A 10,606-nucleotide genomic window follows, 5' to 3' on the forward strand; every position below is an offset into this window, starting at 1 on the left:
TTTCTTATGTTGAAATTTATAAATTATATCTTTTGATATTTTTTTTAATAAAGTTGATAAAAATAAATTACACTTAATGAACTCCCATAATCTTCTTAATTAATTTATCTCAATTAATATAATTTTAAAAACTTATGAACCATTTGGAAAATATTTGTATTAATTTCTAACAGACTTCTTGAGATTTTCTTATGGTTCTTCAGGGTTTCTAGAATTATTTCAAAGGTCAAATTATGTATTTTGTCAAAATTTTTGCCATTAAAATATTTATTACAAATTTTAACATTTTATTAAAATTTATTTGGTGGCAATTTTTTTTATTTAAAAAATTGATATTCAATATACTAAATTTTTAATATAGTCATTTTTTAGTTGATGATTTTAAAAAAAAGATTAGTTCAGATTTTAAAAAAATTTCCAATTTTTAGAATGTGAATTGTATAAGCAATACAAATTAATCTAAGTAAACATAATTGGTGTGATTATATGGTGTTGTAATGAAATGTATATAAAAATGGTATGATTTAAAAAGATATCTTTATTCAATATATTTATTTATAATATGCTTAAAATAGGATAAATAAAAAGAAATATGCATAAAAACTAGACAAATACAATCAACTAAAATACTTTTAGTAAAAATATCAACATTTGTAATTAATCTTCAAAATCAATAACATTAACAAAATGGGATCCAGAATTGTTAATATAAATGTTTTTTATATTTCCATCATTTTAAATAGCAGATATGAAGCTCCAAAGTTGACATACATCATAATCGGGGTAATGAGAAATGTGGCAACACTTTGCATCATTGCCCATTCAGCATTCTTATTTACCTTTTCTATTATATACTGTTGTACATCAACTTCACACAGGGTTGCCAGATGTCACGATTTAGCCGTGATTCTCACGATTTCATACCTAATTTTTTACTTACCTACGTTTTCTCACACTTCACGCTTTTCTCACGCTTTTGAGTAAATTAAAATAATCATACTTAGTCTCACACTTTTTCTCACGTTTTTAAATTTTTTTAAAATATTTTTATATTTTTTTAATATATTTTTAAAAACAAATATATAATTTTAAATTATTATTTTAAAATATTTAAAAAAATTGTAGTATTTGTTAATAGTCCATCTAGCCAATCATATTCATTGTTCAATTACCCACAACAGAAATTATTTTAAAAAGTTTATCAAGTATAATAATAATAATATGAATTTAAATAACTATACATTTCTTTTATGGATTATATAAATCTTATATTAAAACTCATAAAATTTTAAATGAAATAAATTAAGGGCAAATATTATAAAAGATCTAAAAAATAATCATCCGTTTTCAATACTAACGGATGCATAGAATAAAGGTAACATAAAAACATTTCCCTTATTACTTAGATACTTCAATAAAAAGAATGGAATAAATATATAAATACTTAAAAATTTTTATCTGACAATGAAACCCCTAAAGACATATCTAGATGCTTGCTAGAAAATTTAAAATCGCTGAACTTGATATTGCTAATGTAACGGCTTATTGTGCAAATAACGCATCTGTAAACTTTGGAAAAAATTAAAGTATTTGGACAGAATTGAAAAAGCCATAGTAATAATGTTATACCAATGGGTTGTATATGCCACATTCTTCACAATTCGTTTAAAAAGGCCATAATTTTTCTTAAATATGATTTTGAGAATAGAGTAATTAAATGCTATAATGAATTTAGCAACTCGACAAAAAGAGTTACAATTTTAAAAGAATTGGTAGAATGGTGCAATTTAGAATGGTCATAATCACTTCGCCATGTTCCAACACGCTGGCTTACATTAATCCCATCGATTAAGCAGATGCTTAAGTATTTTCAAACCCTTAAAGAATATTTTTATCATTATCAGCAACCCCACCAATTTTGAAAATAATTTTTGGAAATGATTTTGCAGAGGCATATTTAAGTGTTTTCCTTAACGTTGGCACTTTAGTCAATAACATAAATTTACAATTGCAATCTGAATATGTATTAGCAATATATATACATGATCTTATCCTAAAACTAAAGAATTGATTACATTTAAAAATTCAACAAAATTTTTATGGGAGCATTTCTAAAAATATTTTACAACATAATAATGATGTAGAAGAGGCAATAAATTTCAAAAATGAATCAAAGATATTTAGAAAAAATATTATAGAATATGTAGAAAAACGTTATGATATTATAGATAATATATGGAATAGCCCTATGACATTAAAATAATATCCAGAATTTGAACAATTACAAAAAATTATTAGTAATTATAAAATACCAAACATAGATACAGAAATTCTCTTTGAGGAATATTCACAATTTTATTCCTATTATGAAGAAAAATTATCAAAAAACAATCAGATGAATACCCAAGAAAAATGGATGGATTTTCTTTCTAATAAAAACTCACCATTGATAGAGAAAATATGCAATTTTATTATTTCTATTCCGAGAATATTCAGTCTAATGACTACTACTTGGCAAAAAGAACGTCATCATTGGAAGCTGAACTTATGGTCAAAATATAACTATTCATGCAAAGAGTTTTCAGCCTATCTCCACAGTGCCGATGGGAAATCTTTATTGCCTCTTTTAAAATCATCCATAAAATATAATAATTAATATTATGCTATATTTTTAAACATGAGAAAATTATATATCATAATTGTTATTAGTAAATCAATAAAGAATTTTCATTGTCTTTAAAATCTTGTTATATTAAATATAACATATTAACTTAGATGAGTATGCTACATTAATTACCCCGGCTGAAGGCCGGGTAAAAGCGAGCCGAAGGTCCACAAATTGGGGGGTATGGGTGGCGAAGTCCCCCATTAATTATTATAAAAGAAAAACTCACGTTTTCAAGTTAAGAATATCTGGCAACTTTGTCTCCACATGTATTTTGACTTTAATCATTATAATATTTTTTTTGCAGCATCAGCAAGACCATATGTGATCTAATTAAACCATAGGAGTCTTGTTTTCCTGTAATCTCCATAGATCTAATTATTTTTTTAAAAAATTTAAATATGTTACTATTTCTAAAAACCAATCATGCTTTAAAAAAAATAATGCTCTAATTAATATAGGATATAATCATTAAAATTTAAGGTAAAGAAAGAAACAAAACCATATCCTATGAATATGAGTATAAAAAAATACAACCATATTTTATATAATATGAACCTATATAATCAGGCAAATTTTTTTATGATTTTTAAATTACCAGTAAAAACAATTCTCATTTGGTTCCATTGTTTCTATCCGTGATGGAACATTTAACACCTTCCTATATTTTGGAGGACTTTCTTTTTTACTGACACTAAATTTAAGTGAGAAGCATATTTTCTCCAAATATTGGTAGTTGGATTATAAAAATGAAATGTATGTTGAATGATTTTAATGAATGTGTCATCTATGGCTTTAAATATTTAAAAAAAGTAAATTAATCATGATTTTTAAGAATTACAATTAACTGTAAAAATAATTACAATTTTTTAACTTTGAGTCTGAGTGTACAAAGTCTACTAGGTCACTTAAAGTTCCTTCAAAAGGTGTAAAGAAGATTTTTTTTATTATCTAATTAAAAAGGTTTATAATTTGTCTATTTGGTAAGAACTATTGTGATTGTGAACATATGAATTTTTAACTTTTTATTTATGATTTATCCTTTCTATATAATTTACTATTAACAATACCTTTTTGAGAAGGGAACTGTGAATCTTAATTTTAATTTCTGAGGTAATTAAATTTATTTCACGATATTATTTATACATCCTTTTTCTTGAACAAAATATATTGGGCAATTAACTTCGTTTATTTAACTTCGTAACTTTTTATCAATTCGGAAAATGCGTATAAATAAGAAAAAATATAGCTTTTATTTCTTGCTAATACGCCATTTGGCGTAGGTCTATCATCTCCCTTATTGATAATTTAAACAAATATATTTTTTATAACAAAACATTGGAAATTCTAGAATATTATTGTCAATTATTATAAATTCTATCCTAAAACTAAATATTTATTAAAGTTGATAAATTAGAAATACAATGTACTTGAAACTTGTGTTGTTTTACGCTCGTTTTGAGCCGATTTTTAAAAACGGCTAACTCAATATTTTGGCCAGAAAAATATTGCCTAAGCCTCGAGATTTCCATAATATATTTCTAGACCTTTCTTCCTTCTATGATTAAAATTTTCAGACTTACGTAATATTTTTCTGGATAAAATATTGAGTTAGCCGTTTTTAAAAATCGGCTTAAAACGAGCCGTTTAGCAACACTACTTGAAACAATAAATAGTCAAGAATCATTAAATGAAAATGATAAAATCAAAATAACATTCAGGTGTAAACCACAAGCGCGTACGCAGCGATAGGGGGGAGGGACAGGTGGACAAACCCCCCTCCCTAAATAAAATACAGATGGCGGATTATATTTTTCAAAAATATTATTGTTAATATTATTTATATTTGCTAATATTTATTCCTATCTCATATATATTTATTTATCACATTCATCCACTAAGTTATTTTATCAATTAATTTTGATTTCAAGTTTTCCTTGGAGTAATATATACCTAGCTGGTACGGACAGCCCTGATATTAACGAAGGGGTATCTGGATTTGATTGCTCTCCGAATAGAGAATCTTCGTATTGTTGTAAGATCATCGCTGCTTCTAGAACCGGCCCTTCGAATAGATCCAGTTGTTCCCTGGCGGCCATCCAGGTTCTAGAAGGTAAATCGGCAGGGTTATCTTCCGATGGTATACATTGGATATTTTGGGACACAGCGGTAAAATTGGCTAGGCCTAGTTTTGACAGGACTTGAGTTAAGATAATTTCTAACGAGGGTGACCTTGATCCACCTTTCCCGTATGAGTAATAGGCAACGGAGGAATCTGTGAATATCATCGGGTGCTCATTATTTCTGTGTATAGCCATTATAGCACCAATGCTGACCGCTAAGATTTCTTTAGCGTTAATATGTTCAATGACGTGGGTCGGGACATTGAAGAGTAGGCAAGCTTCGCTGTAGGCTACTGACAAGTTGTCTACCTCCCAAAAATTGATTCTTATATGTGAATTAGATGCATCGACATATACCGGTGAGTTAGCGTAATAGTGGAGTGATAAGGGAGCGGCTAAGGCATCTATTATAATGTTCGCTTTTCTAAAGGCCAGATAGGTGTCAACGATGGGGGCTAAGTGTCCTTGATTCATAGTGACATAGTAGGGGGAGAATAATCTGGACATGCCGGTAATCGTATAGGCGTAATGATTAACGACTCCCAATACCCTGGCTTCTAACTCCTGGCCCACCTGGAAGTGTTGGTACGAGTGTTGTCTGAAAACCTCCAGGCATTTCTTAAGCCTACGTCTTGTATTTGTGTCAGCTGCTACGGTTTTGTCCGTAAGATTGATAGGGACACCAAGGTAGGTTATGCTGGGGGTTGGGTCAAGGACTGATTTTTCCGTCGCTATTTGAAATCCCCAACCTTCGAGGGTACACCGTAAGGATCTTGTCGACCATTTGACGTCATTCTCATTGTTGCCGTAGATGAGTATGTCGTCTAGATAGACGTTATAATTTGCTTTCTTGACCGTTTTTGCGCAGGCGTGCAATATAATAGACTGGAGGCAATAGGGACTAAATGAAGCTCCCATGGGAAGTACGCGGTAACGATAATTAGTGTTGTTAAATTTAAACCCAAAAAAACTCCTGACCTGTGTGGCCAATGGGATGGGTATGTCTATTTTACATGCGAACGAAGATTGGTCCAATTTCGCAGACATCAGCGGGATTGATTTCAGTCTGAACGGGTAATGAAGAAAGTACTTGGATACCTCAGAAAAATCACTGATTACGCGAGGGGATCCATTGCCTTTTGGAATGATGAATAAAGGAGAACATATTTGGTCCTCATCAGTTTGTTCGATGACGTTGGCAACAATCAGTTGTCTTACAATGTCGTGGTATTTGTTGTGTACACCCGCGCGATTTGGATGTTTAAAATATTGGTTGTTATTATTATTGATTTTGATATGATCCAAGCGCGGTCGGAACCCCCTTGAGGCAACTCGTTTGGTGAAGGGGGACATGAGGGGGCCGACAGTCAAATAATAATTATCTCTGAAACTCCTTATCCAACAGGGAGAAAGAAATTGCAAGTTTGTCCAACGAGATCGAGTCTCAGCCATCAAGCCGATTATTAATGCCATTACTGAAATATCATGTGAAATATTCTCAGAAACAAGATAATTAATGGAAACAATACTTATTACAAATTTTTTTTCACATTAGAATGTATTATTTAATTATAATACAACTATTTTATTTAATACTTTTCAAAAACATGACATTGACTTGATTTAGAAGATGAGAATAGCGGAGAGCATTTTATTAGAACTCAAGGAAATTAGAGAATGTTGATGAAGAATTTCATATTTTATATGTTATTGTTGAGTCAAAAGCAGAGATAGACATGTTTAATATTTGACCCCCTCGACTTGCAGGCAAGCTCATCTATAAAACAAATGTCCCCTCTCTTGGATACATTTATAACCCAAATAAATTAATGGTTTTTAATTCATAATACAGCACTTACCAATCCGCAGATATTACTCACAAAAGCCTTTCCAACGTTTTCAGATGGTGATAGAAGAAAAAATTATTTGTTAGATTTTAACACGAAGATGTAAAAGTAAATGACATATGTCATTGGTAAAAGTATCTTATGATGCCTTATTAGCTAAATAACTATGATTAAAAGATATGGTTGATACAGTCGGAAAAAAGCTATGGATGCTTTACATTATTTCAAACACATTTTAGATTATATTCTCAATGTATTAAAATGGTTATATATATTAGCAACTCTTCCCATTAGTAAACTAATGAGAGAACATTCTCTTTTTTAAGAAGACAAGGCACAGCCCGTGTTTTTTTTAAAATTTTTTAGGCCTGACCCCAGCTATTTTGAAAATAAAATTTTCAGACCTGGCCCGATTTTTTAAAAAATAAATTTTATTTATTTATTTTAGATTTTTATAACTAATAATGACAATTTCAAATATTTGGTTTTAAAATATACAGACCTGCCGTATATTTTAAAAAAAAATTCAGGAACAGCCCGAGTGTCTTTTTTAAAAAATTTCGGGCCCGACCCGGCTATGTTTAAAAATATTAAAACACGGTCCCGCCCGGGGGCTGAAAAACAAACCTATGAAGTACAACTTCTGAGAGTAGATAGAATGGTTTGATGTTTTGAATATTCATAGACATTTAACTCCAAGCAAGGATGAGATAATTGAAAAATTCTCAAACATACAAAATACAATTATTACTAAGAAACTTTTTGTGTATTAATTTATATTTCCAACATTTAAATTTTTTATACTTTATATATAATATTTAAAGGCTCAAAAAATTTAAATTTCAATTTTGGGTCATTTAAGTGATTCATACCATGGTTATATTCACTTTATATTTTATAATTCAGATTTATTTTATAGTTTTTCAATGCCGGTTTATATATATTATTTTTATGTAATTCACATTAATTTAAAATTGTGCATTAGAAAAGTTATTAGAATAAATTTATGCTTAATATTTTTAAATAATAATAATATTTCTTAAAATATTTTATTATCCCCCCCCCCCTTAGACCAAATTCCTACGTACGCGCCTGGTAAACCATATTTTAATTTTAAAGAAAATAAACCAAAATTACAAGATTTATCATGTGACAGCTATAATTTCACATTTAATAAAAGAGGGGGAAGTCTTAGTCATAAAATTCAAGAAACTCAAATATAAAAATCTATATTATATGATAATCAGAAAATTTTATGGAAATCTTTCTCATTAGTCGATCTTTCTTTATTGGCACTAAAGAAGGACTGGAATAAGCTTCTAGGAAACTCTGGCATACCTTAAATGGAAGTGTTAATCCGAGGATCATTCTCTACTCTTCTCCATTTCCACAGGTAGGGACTACGAATTTATCGAGGCTCTCCCATCGCGAAATCTTGACCAGCTACTAAGCAACTATGGGCTACGTCACGCCATTGGTCTTAGACTCAATTGCTATATGGTGATCCTATCACTATTCTCTGTCAAACATCGGTCAACTCCAAAGGCCGTCACTCTTTGCATTGCGATCATTTAAGAGGCAGATTCATTAAACATTTAAAATGCAACGATACTATTTCCAGGGCCTAAAAATCTGCTGGCATTTCGTCAACCCTCAAGCCCAATGACCTTTACAATTCCGATGGTAAACGGTCTGATAGCTCTACCATGATCCCTTGGAAGTGGGAGGAATTCCTAACCTGGGATTTCTTATGCATTAAATCCTCTTTCTCCTTCCAATATAAATAGGGATGCTCTACTGGACGCCGAGGCGAATAAACTAGCTAAATATTTGCCATTGTTACCTGCCAACTATACATTTCGACTTTAACATCGTAAAGAACTGAAGCACTGAACCGAGGATCCCAACGAGTGATACTATCCGTCAGAGATTGGCCCTAAACACGAAAAGTTCAATTATCTCAGCTTTATAATTTCAATGACCAAAACTCTTTGATTGACTATCCCGTGCTTAGAACAGGCTTGGGCTATTTTGATCCCAATTATAATGTTGGCGCTAAAAAATAAGTAAGCGATAAAAGACAGAAAAATTAATGATAAAAACAAAAACGACAATAAAGGTACAGAGGAATCGAAAAAATAAGTGGCCACCAAAGCAAAGCCAACGCTACCTTTTATATGAATAATTCACAAATATTGGCTTACTTAAATTATTACTATTATATAAATTTTCAATTAAATTAATATTATAATCTTTATTTAAATCATGCTTTATGTTCCACTTATTAATTATTTGTATATTTATATTTCAAAAATAATTATGAATATGTATTCTAAAAATAAAATTATAAAAATTAAATAAAAAGTAAATTAAAACTAAAATCAAAAGTTAATTAATGAATATATTATAAAATATGATAAATATAAAACGCGCTAATTGCTATACGTGATCAAGAAGATAACGACATCGATATGAATTTAATGAGAGAAGTTATAAAAGAGGGAGATGATAGACTTACGCCAAATTGCGTATTAAGAGGAATGTTAAATGTATGTTATTCATAATAACTTATTATAACATTTTTTTTACTTAATATAATTTAAATATGATTGAAAGTTAACCTCACATTATTTATTAACTAAAAATATCTTTTTTATTTATCATTGGTTATTATGTAGTTTAATAAAGTGCACCAAAAACCATTTTTAAATTATGAAACTTGAAGTAAATTTAAATATTAAATATAAACCTAGTTTAATATTTTTAAAAAAAAATCTATGCCACCACTGAATTTTGGTTCTGGGAACAAATATATATAAGATATTACGGATTATATTTTACATTCCAAAGTCCCTAAAATTTTAAACATTGATACTAATAAATAATATTAAATAAAGACTTATAATGCATTGTTATAAATTCAACTCACTGATCGATAAGTTAAAATTTGCAAATTATTAAATTTTCTACTTAATAAGATTTCTTTTACTTTCCTTTCTCATATTCTTTTTTTATCACTTTTCATATCCCCTTTTCTTACTTCTTTCTTTCCTATCCCCGTTTCTCTCCCTATTCCTTGTTCTTTCCCTTTTGGTTCTATTTTTTCTTTCCCTTTTCTTTCGCATATCTCATTTATTTCACATTTCCCTTTTTCTTTCACGTTTCCTTTTTCATTCCTATTTTTCAATTTCACTTTTCTTTTACCTTTCCCTTCTCAATCGTCTATATGAGCGGTGGGAGTAGGAACAGTCTGCATAAAATTATTTTGAGAGCGGTAGTGGGTAGACAAGCGAAGTAGACCAGGAGTATGATAAATTTATTGAGGGGTAATCTATGAAACTTTAGATAGAATAGGGCAAAATGTATTGCGGTAAAAATTATCACTTATATTATAAACATATTATAATGCAGTGATATTGCTAAACATCAATCAAATCTATATATTTTACCCAATTATAGACATTATTTTCCAAATAAACAATTTATGGATTAGTTTCCGCTATTCTTTTAAAAATAATTTTAAAGTGTTAGAGATTCAATCAGTAAACTGATATTTGTGCCAAACAATATACTATAATAATGCATTCATTGTAAATGTGAGTTTTTTAAATTGAATTCATGTTCCTAAAATAACTCTTTTACGTTCACAATCAGAGTTGTACATTTGCTCAAAATAAAATCTTCAAAGATCTAGATCCTTGAAGATCGTAAAATTTGAAGATCTTTTATTTTTTAAAAATTTTGTGTAACGATCTTCAAAGATCTTCATGATATTTATTTTTTTACCCCTTTATTAAAAGCCCAGATGTTTTTCAATTTTATTAATATAAAATTTCTTTTATGTTTTATACCTCTCCTCCTGCCTTGATGAAAATTGAAAAACATCTGGGCTTTTAATAAAGGGGTAAAAAAATAAATATCATGAAGATCTTTGAAGATCGTTACACAAAATTTTTAAAAAATAAAAGATC

The 10,606-nt window shown here is 29.1% G+C and overlaps 1 protein-coding gene across 1 annotated transcript; it reads right to left on the minus strand.

Moving 5' to 3' along the window:
* Window positions 1-4,575: 4,575 nt before the first annotated feature.
* Window positions 4,576-6,261, minus strand: LOC135924076 (uncharacterized). Its single transcript, XM_065459124.1, has one exon. It carries the CDS (start codon window positions 6,259-6,261, stop codon window positions 4,576-4,578), a length of 1,686 nt encoding a protein of 561 aa, XP_065315196.1.
* Window positions 6,262-10,606: the final 4,345 nt, after the last annotated feature.

The sequence above is a fragment of the Gordionus sp. m RMFG-2023 genome, chromosome 2 (genome assembly GCF_954871325.1).
Source record: "Gordionus sp. m RMFG-2023 chromosome 2, tfGorSpeb1-WG-v2, whole genome shotgun sequence".
Classification (NCBI taxonomy): Eukaryota; Metazoa; Nematomorpha; class Gordioida; order Chordodea; family Parachordodidae; genus Gordionus; species Gordionus sp. m RMFG-2023.